The following is a 22768-nucleotide window of genomic DNA, read 5'->3' as shown; positions in this document are numbered from 1 at the left end:
AGTATATCATGATTTATTCTCCGGCCAAACAACGGTCACGCCAACATACAGGGCATAGAACAGACCAGCCCAAACACAGGACCAAACAGTCCGGAGAATACACACATGAAAACCACGATCCAACAGAGTAACAAAAACAATTCCGCACAAAACAAGGGCAGGACAACCTACTACATATAGGGAAGCTAATTAAACTAAAATACACACAGGTGAAACTAATAAGACAAAACCAACAGACAAACGAAAAATGGATCGGTAGCGGCTAGTAGGACGGTGACGACGACCGCCGAGCACCGCCCGAACAGGCAGGGGAGCCAACTTCTGCGGAAGTCTTTGCCTGTTTGATGGTTCGTCAGAGGGCATAGCGGGATTTCTTATAAGCTTCCTTATTAGAGTCCCGCTCCTTGATAACGGCAGCTCTAGCCTTTTGCTCAGTATGATTGTTGCCTGTAATCCATGGCTTCTGGTTGGGGTATGTACGTACAGTCACTGTGGGGACAACGTCATCGATGCACTTATTGATGAAGGCAATGACTGAGGTGGTATACTCCTCAATGCCATCGGAAGAATCCCGGAACATATTCCAGTGTGCTAGCAAAAATTCCTGTAGCTTAGCATCTGCTTCATCTGACAACTTTTTTATTGACCGAGTCACTGGTACTTCCTGCTTGAATTTCTGCTTGTAAGCAGGAATCAGGAGGATAGAATTATGGTCAGATTTGCCAAATGGAGGATGAGAGAGAGCTTGTACCCATCTCTGTGTGGAGTAATGGTGGTCTTGAGTTTTTTTCCCTCTGGTTGCACATATAACATCCTGATAGAAATTTGGTAAAACAGTTTCCCTGCATTAAAGTCCCCGACATCTGGATAAGCTTTTTCCTGTTTGCTTATGGGGCAATACATCTCATTGAGTCCAGTCTTAGTGCCAGCATTGGTCTGTTGTGGTATGTAGACAGCTACGAAAAATACAGATGAAAACTATCTATGTAGATAGTGTGATCTACAGCTTATCATGAGATACTCTACCTCAGGTGCGCAAAACCTCAAGATTTCCTTAGATATCGTGCACCAGCTGTTGTTTACATATATGCATTGTGCTCCACCCCTTGTCTTACCAGACGCTGCTGTTCTACCCTGCCCATACAGCGTATAACCAGCCAGCTGTATGTTGATAATGTCGTCGTTCAGCCATGAATCCATGAAGCATAAGATATTACAGTTTTTAATGTCCCCTTGGTAGTTTAATCTTCCTTATAAGTCGGCGATTTTATTTTCCAATGATTGCACGTTAGATAGTAGAACGGATGGCAGGGGGTTTATTCAATCGCCTACGAATCCTCAGAAGGCAGCCTGCCCTCCATCCTCTTTTTCTCCCTCGTCTCTTCACACAAATGACGGGGATTTGGGCCTGTTCCCGGGAAAGAAGTATGTCGTTCACGTCGGGCTTGTCGGACTCGTTAAATCACTGTTCTGATGTCCAGAAGTTATTTTCAGTCATAAGCGGCAGTAGCAACATTATGTACAAAATACGTTTTTTTTAAAACACAATCAGTTAGGATATAAAACATCTGCCATCTTCTCTGGCGCCGTCTTTAGTAGTAGTAGTGGTAGTCAAGGTGTCTCATCAGGAAATTGAGTCTATCATAGTTCATGTGGGATTCAATGAGATTATGAAGGGCAGTTCAGAACAGCTGAAGATTGATTTTAAAGAACTGATTGGGTCTCAACTTGACACCAACAAACGCCCCATAATATCTGTCCTCTGCCCTCCCTAAATGGTGGCATTGAACGGTTCAGCAGACTTTTATCCCTCCATAACTCGCAACCAGACTATTTCAGCTCTGTGGGTGGAACATTTATTGACAATTTTGATACCTTCTGGAAACAAAGCTTGTATTATGAGGAGGATGGGATCCACCCAAATCATTTGGGTTCGTTTCACAGCATTATAAGGATGCGTTGAGACAATGACTTATCAATGACCCAAGCCCAGCTCATTGAATCCCTACCATTGTGTCGCTGAGTTGTCATAATGCTTCAGTAAATGTACATTATCCCAGGGGCGTTGGAAGACACAATGTAAGTAACCTAATTTATGTCCCTCTAACTGCCCTGAATGCCTCTGCTGATCCTACAACTATTGTATGAAGTAATCATGCGTCTTTGACGAGAGTTATACTGTTAGCACTGAGGCGGTTTGCCTTAGCAGGAAATCCACCTTGTGCAGCTTACCCTGCACTAACATAAATAACCTGAGCATGTCTACCTCTGCTAAGCTTCCCAGTAAAGCAATAAAAACAATAAGGCATCCCAGAAAAGTGTTGACCATAGCCCACATTAACATATGTAGCTTAATTTTTTATTTTTTTATTTAACTAGGTAAGTCAGTTAAGAACAAATTATTATTTACAATGACGGCCTACTCCGGCCAAACCCGGACGACGCAGGGCCAATTGCCCGCCGCCCGATGGGACTCCTAATCACATCCGGATGTGAGGCAGCCAGTTAAGAAACAAGGTTCATGAAATCAATAATTTGCTAGTAACAGATGACATTCATATTCTGACCATCTCTGAAACTCACTTAGATGTTACAGTGATAGCAATACATGGTTATAAAATCTACAGTAAAGACAGAAATGCCAAAGGTGGAGGTGTGGCCATTTATATTCAGAACCACATACCTGTAAAGTTTAGAGAGGATCTCATGTTAAATACTGTTGAAGTAATATGGCTACAGGTTCATCTGCCTCACCTAAAGCCCATTCTGGTGGGAAGCTGCTATAGACCACCAAGTGCTAACAGTCAGTATCTGGACAACATGTGTGAAATGCTTGATAATGTTTATTTTTAATATTTTTTATTTCACCTTTATTTAACCAGGTAGGCTAGTTGAGAACAAGTTCTCATTTACAACTGCGACCTGGCCAAGATAAAGCAAAGCAGTGCGACACAAACAACACAGAGTTACACATGGGAATAGCAAACACTCCTTTACACGCCAGTATCTCTACTTGCACATTCATCTTCTGCACATCTACCATTCCAGTGTTTAATTGCTATATTGTATTTACTTTGCCACCATGGCCTATTTATTGCCTTAACTCCCTTATCTTACCTCATTTCCACTCACTGTATATAGACTTTGTTTTGTTTTCTCTTGTTCTACTGTATTATTGACTATGTTTTGTTTGTTCCATGTGCAACTCTGTGTTGTTGTCTGTGTCACACTGCTTTGCTTCATCTTGGCCAGGTCACAGTTGTAAATGAGAACTTGTTCTAAACTAGCCTACCTGGTTAAATAAAGGTGAAATAAAATAAAAACATTAATTACAGTACGCTATACCCCATACCATTCTGTTACTACATACCACTTACAGTGAGCTATACCCCATACCATTCTGTTACTACATACCACTTACAGTGAGCTATACCCCATACCATTCTGTTACTACATACCACTTACAAGTAGGCTATACCCCATACCATTCTGTTACTACATACCACTTACAGTGAGCTATACCCCATACCATTCTGTTACTACATACCACTTACAGTAGGCTATACCCCATACCATTCTGTTACTACATACCACTTACAGTGAGCTATACCCCATACCATTCTGTTACTACATACCACTTACAGTGAGCTATACCCCATACCATTATGTTACTACATACCACTTACAGTAGGCTATACCCCATACCATTATGTTACAACATACCACTTACAGTAGGCTATACCCCATACCATTCTGTTACTGCATACCACTTACAGTAGGCTATACCCCATACCATTATGTTACTACATACCACTTACAGTAGGCTATACCCCATACCATTCTGTTACTACATATCACTTACAGTAGGCTATACCCCATACCATTCTGTTACTACATACCACTTACAGTAGGCTATACCCCATACCATTCTGTTACTACATACCACTTACAGTAGGCTATACCCCATACTATTATGTTACTACATACAACTTACAGTGAGCTATACCCCATACCATTCTGTTACAACATACCATTTACAGTTGGCAATACCCCATATCATTCTGTTACTACATACCACTTACAGTAGGCTATACCCCATACCATTCTATTACTACATACCACTTACAGTAGGCTATACCCCATACCATTCTGTTACTACATACCACTTACATTAGGCTATACCCCATGCCATTCTGTTACTACATACCACTTACAGTAGGCTATACCCCATACCATTCTATTACTACATACCACTTACAGTAGGCTATACCCCATACCATTCTGTTACTACATACCACTTACAGTAGGCTATACCCCATACCATTCTGTTACTACATACCACTTACAGTAGGCTATACCCCATACTATTCTGTTACTACATACAACTTACAGTGAGCTATACCCCATACCATTCTGTTACAACATACCATTTACAGTTGGCAATACCCCATATCATTCTGTTACTACATACCACTTACAGTAGGCTATACCCCATACCATTCTATTACTACATACCACTTACAGTAGGCTATACCCCATACCATTCTGTTACTACATACCACTTACATTAGGCTATACCCCATACCATTCTGTTACTACATACCACTTACAGTAGGCTATACCCCATACCATTCTGTTACTACATACCACTTACAGTAGGCTATACCCCATACCATTCTGTTACTACATACCACTTACAGTGAGCTATACCCCATACCATTCTGTTACTACATACCACTTACAGTAGGCTATACCCCATACCATTCTGTTACTACATACCACTTACAGTAGGCTATACCCCATACCATTCTGTTACTTTTGTTACATCTGCCCCTGCCACGCCCTCTACTTCTCATCCTGTGTTTCCCTATCCTGCCGCCACTCCCCCAGGGTTCTCTCTCTCTCTCTCTCTCTCTCTCTCTCTCTCTCTCTCTCTCTCTCTCCCTCTCTCTCTCTCTCTCTCTCTCTCTCGATCTCTCTCGATCTCTCTCTCCCTCTCTCTCTCTCTCTCTTTGTTTCTCTCTCTGTGTATCTCTCTCTCTATGTCTCTCTCTCTCTCTCTCTCTCTCTCTCTCTCTCTCTCTCTCTCTTTCTCTCTCTCTCTCTCTCTCTCTCTCTCTCTCTCTCTCTCTCTCTCTCTCTCTCTCTCTCTCTCTCTCTCTCTCTCTCGGTGTATCTGACTGTGTGAGTGGAGACAGGTGTGCTGGAGGCAGAGCAGATCCCCAACAGCTGCAACCTGTAAGCATGTTGATCTCCTCTCCCTCTCTCTAATGCCTTTATTGATTTATTTACTATTTGTTGACTGTGTTGTCTACTTCCTGTGTTGACAGGAGACAACTCTCAGGACAGCAGCATCGTGGAAAAGGAGGATCTTCCTGTTCCTCAGAACGTCAAGATCACCAACATCACCTGTGACTCCTTCAAGATCAACTGGGACATGGACTGTAGAGCCAAGGACCACATCACTAACTACTTCATAGACCTCAACAAGAAGGAGCACAATAACTCCAACAAGTTCAAACACAAGGTTAGATACAGTCCATCATATAGTTCAAACACAAGGTTAGATACAGTACATTATACAGTACATTGTTCAGACATGCTTCAGGGCTGTACGGTAATATACACATATACATATATGTATGTATACACCTTATATATGTATACACCTTAGCCAAATACATTTAAACTCAGTTTTTCACAATTTCTGACATTTAATCCTAGTAAAACATTCCCTGTCTTAGGTCAGTTAGGATCACCACTTTATTTTAAGAATGTGAAATGTCAGATAGTAGAGAGAATTATTTATTTCAGCTTTTATTTCTTTCATCACATTCCCAGTGGGTCATAGGTTTACATACACCCAATTAGTATTTGGTAGCATTTCCTTTAAATTGTATAACTTGGGTCAAACGGTTCAGGTAGCCTTCCACAAGCTTCCCACAATAAGTTGTGTGAATTTTGGCCCATTCCTCCTGACAGAGCTGGTGTAACTGAGTCAGGTTTGTAGGCCTCCATGCTCGCATACGCTTTTTCAGTTCTGCCCACGAATGGTCTATGGGATTGAGGTCAGGGCTTTGTGATGGCCACTCCAATACCTTGACTTTGTTGTCCTTAGGTCATTTTGCCACAACTTTGGAAGTATGCTTGGGGTCATTGTCCATTTGGAAGACCCATTTGTGACCAAGCTTTAACTTCCTGACTGATGTCTTGAGATGTTGCTTCAATATATCCACATAATTTTCCTACCTCATGATGCCATCTATTTTTGTGAAGTGCACCAGTCCCTCCTGCAGCAAAGTACCCCCACAACATGATGCTGCCACCCCCGTGCTTCACAGCTGGGATGGTGTTCTTCGGCTTGCAAGCCTCCCCCTTTTTCTTCCAAACATTACAATGGTCATTATGGCCAAACAGTTCTATTTTTGTTTCATCAGACGAGAGGACATTTCTCCAAAAAGTGCAACCTTTGTCCCCATGTGCAGTTGCAAACCGTAGTCTGGCTTTTGATGGTGGTTTTGGAGTAGTGGCTTCTTCCTTGCTGAGTGTCGATATAGGACTCATTTTACTGTGGATATAGATACTTTTGTACCTGTTTCCTCCAGCATCTTCACAAGGTCCTTTGCTGTTGTTCTGGGATTGATTTGCACTTTTCGCACCAAAGTACGCTCATCTCTAGGAGACAGAACGCGTCTCCTCCCTGACCGGTATGACGACTGCGTGGTCCCATGTTGTTTATACTTCCGTACTATCGTTTGTACAGTTGAACACGGTACCTTCAGACGTTTGGAAATTGCTCCCAAGGATGAACCAGACTTGTGGAGGTCTACAATTCTTTTTCTGTGGTCTTGACTGATTTCTTTACATTTTCCCATGATGTCAAGCAGAGGCACTGAGTTTGAAGGTAGGCCTTGAAATACATCCACAAATACACCTCCAATTGACTCAAATTATGTAAATTAGCCTATCAGAAGCTTCTAAAGCCATGACATAATTTTCTGGAATTTCCCAAGCTGTTTAAAGGCACATTTTTTTATTTATTTTTTATTTAACCTTTATTTAACCAGGCAAGTCAGTTAAGAACAAATTCTTATTTTCAATGACGGCCTGGGAACAGTGGGTTAACTGCCTGTTCAGGGGCAGAACAACAGATTTGTACCTTGTCAGCTCGGGGGTTTGAACTCGCAACCTTCCGGTTACTAGTCCAACACTCTAACCACTAGGCTACCCTGCCGCCCCACATTCAATTTAGTGTATGTAAACTTCTGACTCACTGGAATTGTGATACAATGAATTATAAGTTAAATAATCTGTCTGTAAACAATTGTTGGAAAAATTGCTTGTGTCATGCACAAAGTATAGTTTTATATATTAAACTGCTCCGGCTATTCAACAAGTTCTGCTCTCCTGCGTTTGACTTCCCTGCCACCAGTTACGCACTCCTTACAGAATTCCCGACCTACTATGGAATCAGCAGGAACAGGTGCCCCTGGTATAGGGGTCGAGGAGCGCATCCAGGAGCAAGCGAAAGTAATCCACCATCTCGGCGCCATCATGGATCAAGTTATCCAGACCCTGGACCGTTGGGAGAGACAGGGAGGTCCTCCAGCGCCTTCAACAACGCAACCCGAACCTCTACTACTCACTCCTCCTGCAACCAGTCCCAGTGCGATGCGTCTTGCCCTTCCCGGGGAGTATGATGGGACGGCGGCACGGTGCCAGGGTTTCCTGTTACAGCTGGACCTATACCTGGGCACCGTTTACCCGGCTCCCTCGGGAAGGGAGATGGTGTCCGCCCTCATCTCGTGCCTCTCAGGGAGATCTCTGGAGTGGGCCAACGGCATGTGGGGAGAAGGAGAAGCGGCGTCGGAGGACTTCACAGAGTTCACCCGCCGTTTCCGGGCGGTCTACAACCACCAGCACAAGGGTAGAGTGGTGGGTGAGCGCCTCTTCCAGCTGAGGCAGGAGACGAGGAGCACCCAGGAGTTGGCCCTGGAGTTTAGGACCCTGGCTGTCGGCGTGGGATGGAACGATATGGCCCTGATCGACCACTACCGTTGCAGTCTGCGCGAGGACGTCCGTCAGGAGTTGGCCTGCAGAGACACCACCCTCACATTGGATCAGCTGGTGAACCTTTCCATCCGGCTGGACAACCTGCTGGCTACCCGCGGACGTTCAGATCGGGGTCTGGTGGTTCCATCCCCTCGCACCCCCTCTCCTGAACCTTTGGAGCTGGGAGGGGCGGTGACCGGAGGGGAGACCGGAGGGGGTTCCAGTTTGTGCAACATCTGTGGCCGCAGAGGGCACACTGCCGGTCGGTGCCGGGTTGGTCCCTCTGGGGGTCGAGGCAGGAGGCAGGGCACTCTGGCGTCACCCCAGGTGAGTCTGCACCACTCTCACCCAGAGTCCTCTGTTGTCCAACTGTTTGTACCTGTTTGTTTACCTGATTTCCCCCCGCATTCCCAGCATAAGGCGCTTGTCGATTCAGGCGCAGCTGGGAATTTTATTGACAGAGCGCTCGCTCTTAGTTTAGCGATCCCCATTATTCCTGTGGTTAGACCTTTCCCAGTTCACGCTCTGGATAGTTGACCATTGGGGTCCGGGCTAATCAGGGAAGCCACTATCTCCCTGGCCATGGTGACGCAGGGGAGTCATGAGGAGAGAATCAGTGTCTTTCTCATTGACTCTCTTGCGTTTCCCGTGGTACTGGGCCTTCCCTGGTTGGCTCATCATGACCCCACCATTTCATGGCAACAGAGGGCTCTCACGGGGTGGTCGCAAGAGTGCTCAGGGAGGTGTGTAGGGATTTCTGATGATGCTACTACGGTGGAAAGTCCAGACCAGGTCCCCACTGTGGACATCCTCCCCGAATATGCCGATTTGGCTCTCGCCTTCTGTAAAAAGAAGGCGACTCAATTACCACCCCATCGACGGGGGGATTGTGCGATAAATCTCCTGGTGCACTTCCCAGGAGTCACATGTATCCCCTGTCGCAAGCGGAGATGGTGGCTATGGAGACATATGTCTCCAAATCCCTGCCAGGGGTACATTCGGTCCTCCACTTCACCCGTCTCCTCAAGTTTATTTTTTGTGAAGAAGAAGGATGGAGGTCTGCGCCCATGGTCTCAAACAAATCACGGTGAGGCTCAGTTACCCGCTATCTCTTATTGTCACGGCGATTGAGTCAATTCAAGGGGCACGCTTCTTCACAAAACTGGATCTCAGGAGCGCATACCACCTGGTGCGCATCCGGGAGGGAGACGAGTGGAAGATGGTGTTTAGTACCACCTCAGGGCATTTTGAGTACCTCGTCATGCCGTACGATTTGATAAATGCTCCATCAGTCTTCCAATTCTTTGTAGACTAGATTTTCAGGGACCTGCACGGGCAGGGTGTAGTGGTGTATATCGATGACATTTTGATATACAGTTCAAGGGGGCCGAAAGTATTCGGCCCCCTTGAACTTTGCGACCTTTTACCACATTTCAGGCTTCAAACATAAAGGTATAAAACTGTATTTTTTGTGAATAATCAACAACAAGTGAGACACAATCATGAAGTGGAACAACATTTATTGGATATTTCAAACTTTTTTAACAATTTAAAATTGGGCGTGCAAAATTATTCAGCCCCTTTACTTTCAGTGCAGCAAACTCTCTCCAGAAGTTCATTGAGGATCTCTGAATGATCCAATGTTGACCTAAATGACTAATGATGATAAATACAATCCACCTGTGTGTAATCAAGTCTCCGTATAAATGCACAGTCAAAAAATGTCAGTCTCTTGATGTGCAAAACTGATTGAGACATACCCCAAGCGACTTACAGCTGTAATCGCAGCAAAAGGTGGCGCTACAAAGTATTAACGTAAGGGGGCTGAATAATTTGTTAAAAAAGTTTGAAATATCCATTAAATGTTGTTCCACTTCATGATTGTGTCCCACTTGTTGTTGATTCTTCACAAAAAAATACAGTTTTATATCTTTATGTTTGAAGCCTGAAATGTGGCAAAAGGTCGCAAAGTTCAAGGGGGCCGAATACTTTCGCAAGGCACTGTACTCCACTACACGCGCCAAGCATGTTTCTTTGGTGCGCAGTGTACTTGGATGACTGTTGGAGCATGACCTGTACGTCAAGGCCGAGAAACGCCTGTTCTTTCAGCAAGCCGTCTCCTTCCTAGGGTATGGCATTTCCATATCAGGGGTGGAGATGGAGAGTGTGTCATGTATTGTCATATTATGTCTTGTTCCTGTTCTTTCTCTTCACTTCGTCTCCCTCTGCTGGTTGTATTAGGTTACCTTCTCTTCCTCTCCTTCTCCCAGCTGTTCCTCATCTTCTCTAAACTACCTCGTTCACCCTTTTCCCACCTGTTCCTTTTTTCCCTCTGATTAGGTCTCTATTTCTCTCTCTGTTCCTGCTGCTGTCTTTGTCAGATTCTCGTTTGAGTTTCTCATGCCAGAACCAAACTATCGTCTCGTTTGCTTCACCCTTGTCCCGTCCTGTCGGAATCTGCCTGTTCATCTGATGCTACGTGTGATCAGGTACCTCTGTCCTCTACGACCCGCGCCTACCCAGAGAGACCAGCAGTCTGTCGCCGCTAACCCAGCTATTCTCCTCTGCTGCTAAGAAGGGGACTCTAACCCAGCTATTCTCCTCTGCTGCTAGAAGGGGGACTCTTCTGTAAATATCAGATGGACTTTATGATTCATTTATCGCCCTCTCTGCGGGTTGTCTATTTTGCCATTATATACATCTGAAGAGGATCTATGTCTTCCCTGTGTTTTGACATTAAAGGACTCTGTTTTTGTTAAACCGCTTTTGGGTCCTCACTCACGTGCATAACAGAAGAATCTGACCAAGAATGGACCCAGCGACTTCGGATCCTCTCCACTCAGCCGTCGAGATCCAGGGAGCGATGCTAGGCAGACACGAGCAGGAATTGTCTGCTGCTCGACATGCCGTTGAGACCCTGGCCGCCCAAGTCTCCGACCTCACAGAACAGATTCACCATCTCCGCCTCGATCCACCGGCCACTTCCAGGGCTTTCGAATCTCCGGAGCCCAGAATCAATAACCCGCCGTGTTACTCTGGGGAGCCCACTGAATGCCGCTCGTTCCTCACCCAGTGTGATATTGTGTTTTCTCTCCAGCCCAACACTTACTCCAGGAGCACAGCTCGTATCGCCTACGTCATATCTCTCCTTACTGGACGGGCTCGTGAGTGGGGCACGGCAATCTGGGAGGCGAGGCCTGAGTGTACTAACCAGTATCAGGACTTTAAGGAGGAGATGATACAGGTTTTTGATCGTTCTGTTTTTGGGGAGGAAGCTTCCAGGGTCCTGTCTTCCCTATGTCAGGGTAATCGATCCATAACAGATTACTCTATTGAGTTTCGCACTCTTGCTGCCTCCAGTGACTGGAACAAGCCGGCTTTGCTCGCTCGTTTTCTGGAGGGTCTCCGCGCGGAGGTAAAGGATGAGATTCTCTCCCGGGAGGTTCCTTCCAGCGTGGATTCCTTGATTGAACTCGCTATTCGCATAGAGCGACGGGTTGATCTTCGTCACCGAGCTCGTGGAAAGGAGCTTGCGTTCTCCGTTGCCCCCCTCTCCGCATCACTACCATCTTCCTCCGCCGGCTCGGGTGCTGAACCTATGCAGCTGGGGGGTATCCGCATCTCGACTAAGGAGAGGGAGCGCTCTTCCTCCGCACCGGTCGTATGATTGTAGTATTGATCTCCTTCCGGGAACCACTCCCCCCCCGGGGTAGACTATACTCTCTGTCGGCTCCCGAACGTAAGGCTCTCGAAGATTATTTGTCTGTAGCTCTTGACGCCGGTACCATAGTCCCCTCCTCCTCTCCCGCCGGAGCAGGGTTTTTTTTTGTTAAGAAGAAGGACGGGTCCCTGCACCCCTGCATAGATTATCGAGGGCTGAATGACATAACAGTGAAGAATCGTTATCCGCTCCCTCTTATGTCTTCAGCCTTCGAGATCCTGCAGGGAGCCAGGTTTTTCACTAAGTTGGACCTTCGTAACGCTTACCATCTCGTGCGCATCAGGGAGGGGGACGAGTGGAAAACGGCGTTTAACACTCCATTAGGGCACTTTGAATACCGGGTTCTTCCTTTCGGCCTCGCTAACGCTCCAGCTGTCTTTCAGGCATTAGTCAATGACGTCCTGAGAGACATGCTGAACATCTTTGTTTTCGTTTACCTTGACGATATCCTGATTTTTTCACCGTCACTCCAGATTCATGTTCAGCACGTTCGACGTGTCCTCCAGCGCCTTTTAGAGAATTGTCTTTTTGTGAAGGCTGAGAAGTGCACTTTTCATGCCTCCTCCGTCACATTTCTCGGTTCTGTTATTTCCGCTGAAGGCATTAAGATGGATCCCGCTAAGGTCCAAGCTGTCATTGATTGGCCCGTTCCTAAGTCACGCGTCGAGCTGCAGCGCTTTCTCGGCTTCGCGAATTTCTATCGTCGTTTCATCCGTAATTTCGGTCAGGTGGCAGCTCCTCTCACAGCCCTTACTTCTGTCAAGACGTGCTTTAAGTGGTCCGTTTCCGCCCAGGGAGCTTTTGATCTCCTCAAGAATCGTTTTACATCCGCTCCTATCCTTGTTACACCTGACGTCTCTAGACAGTTCGTTGTCGAGGTTGACGCGTCAGAGGTGGGCGTGGGAGCCATTCTTTCTCAGCGCTCCCTCTCTGACGACAAGGTCCACCCTTGCGCGTATTTTTCTCATCGCCTGTCGCCGTCGGAACGTAACTATGATGTGGGAAACCGCGAACTGCTCGCCATCCGCTTAGCCCTAGGCGAATGGCGACAGTGGTTGGAGGGGGCGACCGTTCCTTTTGTCGTTTGGACTGACCATAGGAACCTTGAGTACATCCGTTCTGCCAAACGACTTAATGCGCGTCAGGCTCGTTGGGCGCTGTTTTTCGTTCGTTTCGAGTTCGTAATTTCTTATCGTCTGGGCTCTAAGAACACCAAGCCTGATGCTTTATCTCGTCTCTTCAGTTCTTCAGTAGTCTCCACTGACCCCGAGGGGATTCTCCCTGAGGGGCGTGTTGTCGGGTTGACTGTCTGGGGAATTGAGAGGCAGGTAAAGCAAGCACTCACTCACACTCCGTCGCCGCGCGCTTGTCCTAGGAACCTTCTTTTCGTTCCCGTTCCTACTCGTCTGGCCGTTCTTCAGTGGGCTCACTCTGCCAAGTTAGCCGGCCACCCCGGCGTTCGAGGTACGCTTGCTTCCATTCGCCAGCGTTTTTGGTGGCCCACTCGGGAGCATGACACGCGTCGTTTCGTGGCTGCTTGTTCGGTCTGCGCGCAGACTAAGTCCGGTAACTCCCCTCCTGCCGGCCGTCTCAGATCGCTTCCCATTCCCTCTCGACCGTGGTCTCACATCGCCTTAGATTTTATCACCGGACTGGCTTCGTCAGCGGGGAAGACTGTTGTTCTTACGATTGTCGATAGGTTCTCTAAGGTGGCTCATTTTATTCCCCTCGCTAAGCTCCCTTCTGCTAAAGAGACGGCACAAATCATCATCGAGAATGTTTTCAGAATTCATGGCCTTCCGTCAGACGTCGTTTCGGACAGGGGTCCACAATTCACGTCTCAATTTTGGAGGGAGTTTTGCCGTTTGATTGGGGCTTCCGTCAGTCTCTCTTCCGGCTTTCACCCCCAGTCTAACGGTCAAGCAGAACGGGCCAATCAGACTATTGGTCGCATCTTACGCAGTCTTTCTTTTCGTAACCCTGCGTCTTGGTCAGAACAGCTCCCCTGGGCAGAATACGCCCACAACTCGCTTCCTTCGTCTGCGACCGGGCTATCTCCTTTTCAGAGTAGCCTCGGGTACCAGCCTCCGCTGTTCTCGTCTCAGTTCGCCGAGTCCAGCGTCCCCTCCGCTCAGGCTTTTGTCCAACGTTGCGAGCGCACCTGGAAGAGGGTCAGGTCTGCACTTTGCCGTTATAGGGCGCAGACTGTGAGAGCCGCTAATAAGCGTAGAACTAAGAGTCCTAGATATTGTCGCGGTCAGAGAGTTTGGCTCTCCACTCAGAACCTTCCCCTTAAGACAGCTTCTCGCAAGTTGACCCCGCGGTTCATTGGTCCGTTCCGTATTTCTCAGATCATTAATCCTGTCGCAGTGCGACTTCTTCTTCCGCGATATCTTCGTCGCGTCCACCCGGTCTTCCATGTCTCCTGTGTTAAGCCCGTTCTTCGCGCCCCCGCTCGTCTTCCCCCCCCCCATCCTTTGTTGAGGGCGCACCTATCTACAGGGTCCGTAAGATTTTGGACATGCGTCCTCGGGGCCGTGGTCATCAGTACCTAGTGGATTGGGAGGGGTACGGTCCTGAGGAAAGGAGTTGGGTTCACTCTCGGGACGTGCTGGACCGTTCGCTGATCAATGATTTCCTCCGTTGCCGCCAGGTTTCCTCCTCGAGTGCGCCAGGAGGCGCTCGGTGAGTGGGGGGGTACTGTCATGTATTGTCATATTATGTCTTGTTCCTGTTCTTTCTCTTCACTTTGTCTCCCTCTGCTGGTTGTATTAGGTTACCTTCTCTTCCTCTCCTTCTCCCAGCTGTTCCTCATCTTCTCTAAACTACCTCGTTCACCCTTTTCCCACCTGTTCCTTTTTTCCCTCTGATTAGGTCTCTATTTCTCTCTCTGTTCCTGCTTCTGTCTTTGTCAGATTCTCGTTTGAGTTTCTCATGCCAGAACCAAACTATCGTCTCGTTTGCTTCACCCTTGTCCCGTCCTGTCGATATCTGCCTGTTCATCTGATGCTACGTGTGATCAGGTACCTCTGTCCTCTACGACCCGCGCCTACCCAGAGAGACCAGCAGTCTGTCGCCGCTAACCCAGCTATTCTCCTCTGCTGCTAAGAAGGGGACTCTTCTGTAAATATCAGAAGGACTTTATGATTCATTTATCGCCCTCTCTGCGGGTTGTCTATTTTGCCATTATATACATCTGAAGAGGATCTATGTCTTCCCTGTGTTTTGACATTAAAGGACTCTGTTTTTGTTAAACCGCTTTTGGGTCCTCACTCGTGCATAACAGAGTGACCGCATTTCAGCCGTGCGTAATTGGCCGACTCCCACCACGGTAAAGGAGGTGTAGTGGTTCTTAGGGTTTACCAATTACTACCGGAGATTTACCCAGGGTTTTGGTCAGGTGGCTGCTCCCATTACCTCACTGCTGAAGGGGGGTCCTGTACGTCTGCAGTGGTCAGTTGAGGCGGACAGGGCTTTTGGGCAACTAAGGGCTTGGTTTACCTTGGTGCCCGTGCTGGCCCATCCGGATCCCTCTTTGGCGTTCATAGTAGAGGTGGATGCATCCGAGGCTGGGATAGGAGCGGTGCTCTCTCAGCACTTGGGTACGCCACCGAAGCTCCGCCCCTGTGCCTTCTTCTTGAAGAAGCTCAGCCAGGCGGAGCAAAACTATGACGTGGAGGACCGGGAGCTGTTGGCTGTCATCAAGGCCTTGAAGGCGTGGAGACATTGGCTTGAGGGGGCTAAACACCCTTTTCTCATTTGGACTGACCACTGCTATCTGGAGTACATGCGGGCAACGAGGAGACTGAACCCTCGCCAGGCAAGGTGGGCCATGTTTTTCACCCGTTTTGTTTTCACCCTTTCGTACAGACCAGGCTCCCAGAACGTTAAGGCTGACGCACTGTCCCGGCTATATGAGACAGAGGAGTGGTCCATGGATCCCACTCCCATACTCCCCCGCCTCTTGCTTGGTGGCGCCGGTAGTATGGGAGCTGGACGCGGACACTGAGGGGGAGCGGGCTCTGCACGTGATGCCCGCTCAATGTCCGCGTCCAGCTCCCACACTGAGCGTCTGTACGTTCTGTCTGCTGTCCACGACCGGCTGATCTATTGGGGCCACACGTCACCCTCCTCTGGTCATCCTGGGATTGGTTGGACGGTGCGCTGTCTTAGTGGGAAGTACAGGTGGCCCACTTTGGCTAAAGATGTGAGGGTTTATGTTTCCTCCTGCTCGGTGTGCGCCCAGCGTAAGGCTCCTAGGCACCTGCCCAGAGGTAAGTTTACAACCCTTACCCGTTCCACAACGGCCGTGGTCGCACCTGTTGGTGGATTTCATAACCGATCTTCCACCTTCACAGGGTGACACCACGATCCTGGTTGTTGTGGATCATTTTTCTAAGTCCTGTCGTCTCCTCCCTTTGACGGCCCTACAGACTGTGGAGGCCCTGTTTACTCACGTCTTCCGGCACTATGGAGTGCCTGAGGATATAGTGTCTGATCGGGGTCCCCAGTTCACTTTGAGAGTCTGGAGAGCGTTCATGGAACATCTGGGGGTCTCGGTCAGCCTTACCTCAGGTTTTCACCCCAAGAGAAACGGGCAGGTGGAGAGAGTTAACCAGGATGTGGGTAGGTTTCTGAGGTCTTATTGCCAGGACCGGCCTGGGAACTGGGCAGCGTTTGTGCCCTGGGCAGAGATGGCCCAGAACTCACTCCGCCACTCCTCCACTAACTTCTCTCCTTTCCAGTGTGTATTGGGGTATCAGCCGGTTCTGGCTCCTTGGCATCAGAGTCAGAACGAGGCTCCTGCGGTGGATGACTGGTTCTGGCGTTTCAGGATGTCTCCACTAAGCTGGTTGTCTGTCTCTGTATTTCCGGATGTCTCCACTAAACTGAGTGTCTCTATTTTTCAGGATGTTCCTAATTAGCTGGCTGGTTGTCTTTCCCTGTGTTCCAGGATGTCCCCACTAAGCTGGTTGTATGCTTCTGTTTCAGGATGTCCCCACTAAGCTGGTTGTCTGTCTCTGTGTTTCAGGATGTCCCCACTAAGCTGGTTGTCTGTCTCTGTGTTTCAGGATGTCCCCACTAAGCTGGTTGTCTGTCTGTGTTTCAGGATGTCCCCACTAAGCTGGTTGTCTGTCTCTGTGTTTCAGGATGTCCCCACTAAGCTGGTTGTCTGTCTCTGTGTTTCAGGATGTCCACACTAAGCTGGTTGTCTGTCTCTGTGTTTAAGGATGTCCCCACTAAGCTGGTTGTCTGTCTGTGTTTCAGGATGTCCCCACTAAGCTTCTTGTCTGTCCTTGTGATTCAGGATGTTTCCACTAAGCTGGCTGGTTGTCTTTCCCTATGTTTCAGGATGTCCCCACTACGTTGCTTGTCTGTCTCTGTGTTTCAGGACGTCCCAATTACATTGGTTTTCTGTCCCTGTTTAAGGATGTTCCCACGAAGCTGGTTGTTGGTCTCCATTTTTCTGGATGTCTCCTCTAAGCTAGATGTCTGTCCATTCGTTTCAGGATGTCCCCACTAAGCTTGTTGTTAGTTCTTGTGTTTCAGCACTAAGTCTGCTGGCTGCCTGTCCCTGTGTTTCAGGATGTCTCCACTAAGCTGGCTGTCTGTCCCTGTGTTTCCGGATGTCTCCACTATAATGGCTGCCTGTCCCTGTGTTTCAGGATGTCCCCACTAAGCTGGCTGTCTGTCCCTGTGTTTCAGGATGTCCCCACTAAGCTGGCTGTCTGTCCCTGTGTTTCAGGATGTCCCCACTAAACTGGCTGTCTGTCCCTGTGTTTTCGGATGTCTCCACTATAATGGTTGTCTGTCCCTGTATTTCAGGATGTCCCCACTAAGCTGCTGGCTGCCTTTCCCTGTGTTTCAGGATGTCCCCACTAAACTGGCTGTCTGTCCCTGTGTTTTCGGATGTCTCCACTATAATGGTTGTCTGTCCCTGTATTTCAGGATGTCCCCACTAAGCTGCTGGCTGCCTTTCCCTGTGTTTCAGGATGTCCCCACTAAACTGGCTGTCTGTCCCTGTGTTTTCAGATGTCTCCACTATAATGGTTGTCTGTCCCTGTGTTTCAGGATGTCCCCACTAAGCTGGTGGCTGCCTTTCCCTGTGTTTCAGGATGTCCCCACTAAGCTGGTGGTTGCCTTTCCCTGTGTTTCAGGATGTCCCCACTAAGCTTGTTGTTAGTTCTTGTGTTTCAGCACTAAGTCTGCTGGCTGCCTGTCCCTGTGTTTCAGGATGTCCCCACTAAACTGGCTGTCTGTCCCTGTGTTTTTGGATGTCTCCACTATAATGGCTGCCTGTCCCTGTGTTTCAGGATGTCCCCACTAAGCTGCTGGCTGCCTGTCCCTGTGTTTCAGGATGTCCCCACTAAGCTGCTGGCAGCCTGTCCCTGTGTTTCAGGATGTCTCCACTATAATGCTTGTCTGTCCCTGTGTTTCAGGATGTCCCCACTAAGCTGGTGGCTGCCTGTCCCTGTGTTTCAGGATGTCCCCACTAAGCTGCTGGCTGCCTGTCCCTGTGTTTCAGGATGTCCCCACTAAACTGGCTGTCTGTCCCTGTGTTTTTGGATGTCTCCACTATAATGCTTGTCTGTCCCTGTGTTTCAGGATGTCCCCACTAAGCTGGTGGCGAAGGTGGTGCCACTGCCCATGACAGTGAGAGGCCACTGGTTCCTGAGCCCCAGGACAGATTACACTGTAGCTGTCCAGACTGCCTCCAAACAGAGTGACGGGAACTATGCTGTCTCTGAATGGAGTGAGATCATCGAATTCTACACTGCAGGTGAAAACAAGGGGAGGAGCGAGGGGGTGAGAAACAGAAAAGAAAGAGTGATGAAATAGAGAGAAACAGGAGAGGGAGTGTATGAAGATGTAGAGAGCTGGTGGGAGAATTACAGAGAGCTGGTGGGAGAATTACAGAGAGCTGGTGGGAGAATTACAGAGAGCTGGTGGAAGAATTACAGAGAGCTGGTGGGAGAATTACAGAGAGCTGGTGGGAGAATTACAGAGAGCTGGTGGGAGAATTACAGAGAGCTGGTGGGAGAGAGAGTTTAATTAAGTGAATAACCATGTCAATGAGCAGAGAGACAGCTGATGGTTTAGAGTTAAATAGCAGCAGAGATGTGACAGTGATTTCTTGATGGAGGACTAGAATAGCACCAAAGTCATCGTCATTGAGGCAGACGGCTCCAGTCCTCCAGGGTCACAACAACCAACTGACAATCAACTGGCAACCAACTTGCACCCAACTGACAACCAAATTACAACTTCCTCAGGTTTTAATCCCCTGTGGAATGGAAAAAGTGCAAGTTTGGTCTGTTTCAGGCAGACCACAATAGTCCCTGTGCCCAAGAACAACCTGCCTAATTGACTACATACCCGTAGCAATCACGTCCGTAGCCATGAAGTGCTTTGAAAGGCTGGTAATGACTCACATAAACACCATTATCCCAGAAACCCTAAACCCACTCCAATTTGCATACTGCCCAAACAGATCCATAGATAATGCAATCTCTACTACACTCCACACTGCCCTTTCCCACATGGACAAAAGGAACACTTATGTGAGAATGTTATTCATTGACCACAGCTCAGCGTTCAACACCATAGTACCCTCAAAGCTCATCACTAAGCTAAGGATCCTAGGACTAAACACCTCCCTCCACAAATGGATCCTGGACTTTCTGACTGGCCGCCCCCAGGTGGTGAGTAACACATCTGCCACGCTGATCCTCAACACTAGAGCTCCCCAGGGGTGAGTGCTCAGTCCCCTCCTTGTTCCCCCACGACTGCATGGCCAGGCACGACTCTAACACCATCATTAAGTTTGCAGACGACACAACAGAACACAACAGTCTCATCACCGACAACGACGAGAATGCCTATAGGGAGGAGGTCAGAGACTTGGCCGGGTGGTGCCAGAATAACAACCTCTCCCTCAACGTAACCAAGACTAAGGAGATGATTGTGGACTACAAGAAAAGGAGGACCGAGTACACCCCCATTCTCTTCGATGGGGCTGTAGTGGAGCAGGTTGAGATCTTCAAGTTCCTTGGTGTCCACATCACCAACAAACTAGAATGGTCCAAACACACCAAGAGGGTCGTGAAGAGGGCATGACAAAGCCTATTCCCCCTCAGGAAACAAAAAAGATTTGGCATGGGTCCTGAGATCCTCAAAAGGTTCTACAGCTGGAGCCTCCCGGGTGGCGCAGTGCTCTAGAGTGCATCGCAGCGCTAGCTGTGCCTCCAGAGACTCTGGGTTCGCGCCCAGGCTCTGTCGCAGCCGGACCAGGGATTGTTTGGCCAGTAGGGATATCCTTGTCTCATCGCGCACCAGCGACTCCTGTGGCGGGCCAGGCACAGTGCACGGTGTTTCCTCCGGGTTGGATGCGCTCTGTGTTAAGAAACAGTGCGGCTTGGTTGGGTTGTGTTTCGGAGGACGCATGGCTTTCGACCTTTGTCTCTCCCGAGCCCGTACGGGAGTTGTAGCGATGAGAGTAGTAACCACTAATTGAGGGTAAAAATACAAAAAAAAATTATAAAAAGGTTCTTCAGCTGCACCGTCGAGAGCATCCTGGTTGCATCACTGCCTGGTACGGCAATTGCTCAGCCTCCGACCGCGAGACACTTCAGAGGGTAGTGCGTATGGCCCAGTACATCACTGGGGCTAAGCTGCCTGCCATCCAGGACCTTTACACCAGGCGGTGTCAGAGGAAGACCTAAAAATTGTCAAAACCCCAGTCATAGACTGTTCTCTCTACTACAGCATGGCAAGGGGTACCGGAGTGCCAAGTCTAGGACAAAAAGGATTCAACAGTTTTTATCCCCAAGCCATAAGACTCCTGAACAGGTAACCAAATGGCTACCCAGACTATTTGCATTGTGTGCCTCCCCTTCAACCCCTCTTTTACACTGCTGTTACTCTCTGTTTATCATATATGCACAGTCACTTTAACTATACATTCATGTACATACTACCTCAATTGGGCCGACCAACCAGTGCTCCCGCACATTGGCTAACTGGGCTATCTGCATTGTGTCCTGCCACCCACCACCCGTCAACCCCTCTTTACATGTACATACTACCTCAATCAGCCTGACTAACCGGTGTCTGTATGTAGCCTCACTACTGTATATAGCCTCTCTACTGTATATAGCCTCTCTTCTGTATATAGCCTCTCTACTGTATGTAGCCTCTCTACTGTATATAGCCTCTCTACTGTATATTGCCTCTACTGTTTATAGCCTCTCTACTGTATATAGCCTCTCTACTGTATATAGCCTCTCTTCTGTATATAGCCTCTCTACTGTATATAGCCTCTCTACTGTATATAGCCTCTCTACTGTATATAGCCTCGCTACTGTTTTTCACTGTCTTTTTACTGTTGTTTATATTTCTTTACTTAGCTATTGTTCACCTAATACCCTTTTTGCACTATTGGTTAGAGCCTGTAAGTAAGCATTTCAATGTAAGGTGAAATTACAGTTAGAGCCTGTTGTATTCAGCGCACGTGACAAATAAACTTTGATTTGATTTGATTCAAATAACTATTATTATTTGTATTTTTTCCCCAGACTACTCTACTGTGCATCTGATACAGTTGCTGGAGAAGGCCGAGGTGATAGCTGGTAGGATGTTGAGATTCTCAGTGTTTTATCGGAACCAGCAGAATGACTACTTCAATAAAACGAGGTACATACAGCATTTTCTCTCAACTTTTAAAAGCTGAACAGCTTTCTATTGGTAACGAGAGAGTAGATGGTAGTATTGAATTGATACTAGTATTGGTAATAGTGTTGATAATAGTATTGGTAATAGTGTTGATAATAGTATTGGTAATAGTATTGTATTCATCATAGTATTTGATAATAGTATTGTATTGATAATTGTATTTGGTAATAGTATTGCATTTCTAATAGTATTGGTAATAGTATTGGTAATAGTATTGTATTTCTAATAGTATTGATAATAGTATTGTATTCATAATAGTATTGCTAATAGTATTGTATTCTTAATAGTAATCTTACTAGTATTGTATTCATAATAGTATTGTATTGGTAATAGTATTGTATTCATAACAGTATTGGTACTATAATAGTATTCATAATAGTATGTTATTCATAATAGTATTGTATTCATACCAGTATTGGTATCAGCATTGGTAATAGTATTGTATTCATAATAGTACCGGTAATAGTATTGGCAATTGTATTGTATTGCTAATAGTATTGTATTCTTAATAGTAATCTTACTAGTATTGTATTCATAATAGTATTTTATTCATAATAGTATTGTATTCATACCAGTATTGGTATCAGCATTGGTACTAGTAGTGTATTCTTAATAGTATTGTATTCATAATAGTATCGGTAATAGTATTGTATTCATAACATAATTGGTATCAGTAATGGTACTAGTATTGTATTCTTAATAGTATTGGTAATATTATTGTATTCATAATAGTTTTGTATCGATAATAGTATTGGTAATAGTATTGTATTGGTATTCATAACAGTATTGGTACTATAATAGTATTCATAATAGTATAGGTAATAGTATTGTATTGATAATACTATTATATTCATAACAGTATTGGTACTATAATAGTATTCATAATAGTATAGGTAATAGTATTGTATTGGTATTCATAACAGTATTGGTACTATAATAGTATTCATAATAGTATAGGTAATAGTATTGTATTGATAATACTATTGTATTCATAACAATATTGGTAATAGTATTGTACATAGTATTATATTCATAACAGTATTGGCAATAGTATTGTATTGATAAGAGTATTTGCAATAGTATTGTATTGATAATAGTATTGTATTAGTAACAACATTGGTAATAGTATTGGTACTAGTATTGTTTTTCATAATAGTATTGGTAATAGTATTGGCAATTGTATTGTATTGGTAATAGTATTTGGTAAAAGTATTGTATTGGTAAAAGTATTGTATTGATAATAGTATTGTATTCATAATAGTA

The 22768-nt window shown here is 46.6% G+C and overlaps 1 protein-coding gene across 1 annotated transcript in view; it reads left to right on the top strand.

Annotated features, from left to right (window-relative positions):
- phyhiplb (phytanoyl-CoA 2-hydroxylase interacting protein-like b) overlaps positions 1-22768 on the top strand; it is a 28558-nt gene that overhangs the window by 2299 nt on the left and 3491 nt on the right. Inside the window, exons 2-4 of the mRNA XM_036960370.2 lie at positions 5331-5527; positions 18380-18554; positions 21349-21466. Of these exons, the coding sequence (XP_036816265.1) occupies positions 5331-5527; positions 18380-18554; positions 21349-21466 (490 nt within the window). The remainder of the gene's footprint in view (positions 1-5330; positions 5528-18379; positions 18555-21348; positions 21467-22768) is intronic.

Source organism: Oncorhynchus mykiss, chromosome 23 (assembly GCF_057628025.1).
Source record: "Oncorhynchus mykiss isolate SJ-2025 chromosome 23, ASM5762802v1, whole genome shotgun sequence".
Classification (NCBI taxonomy): Eukaryota; Metazoa; Chordata; class Actinopteri; order Salmoniformes; family Salmonidae; genus Oncorhynchus; species Oncorhynchus mykiss.
The sequence above is the reverse complement of the archived record's forward strand: the minus strand, read 5'-3'. Positions and strand labels throughout refer to the sequence as shown.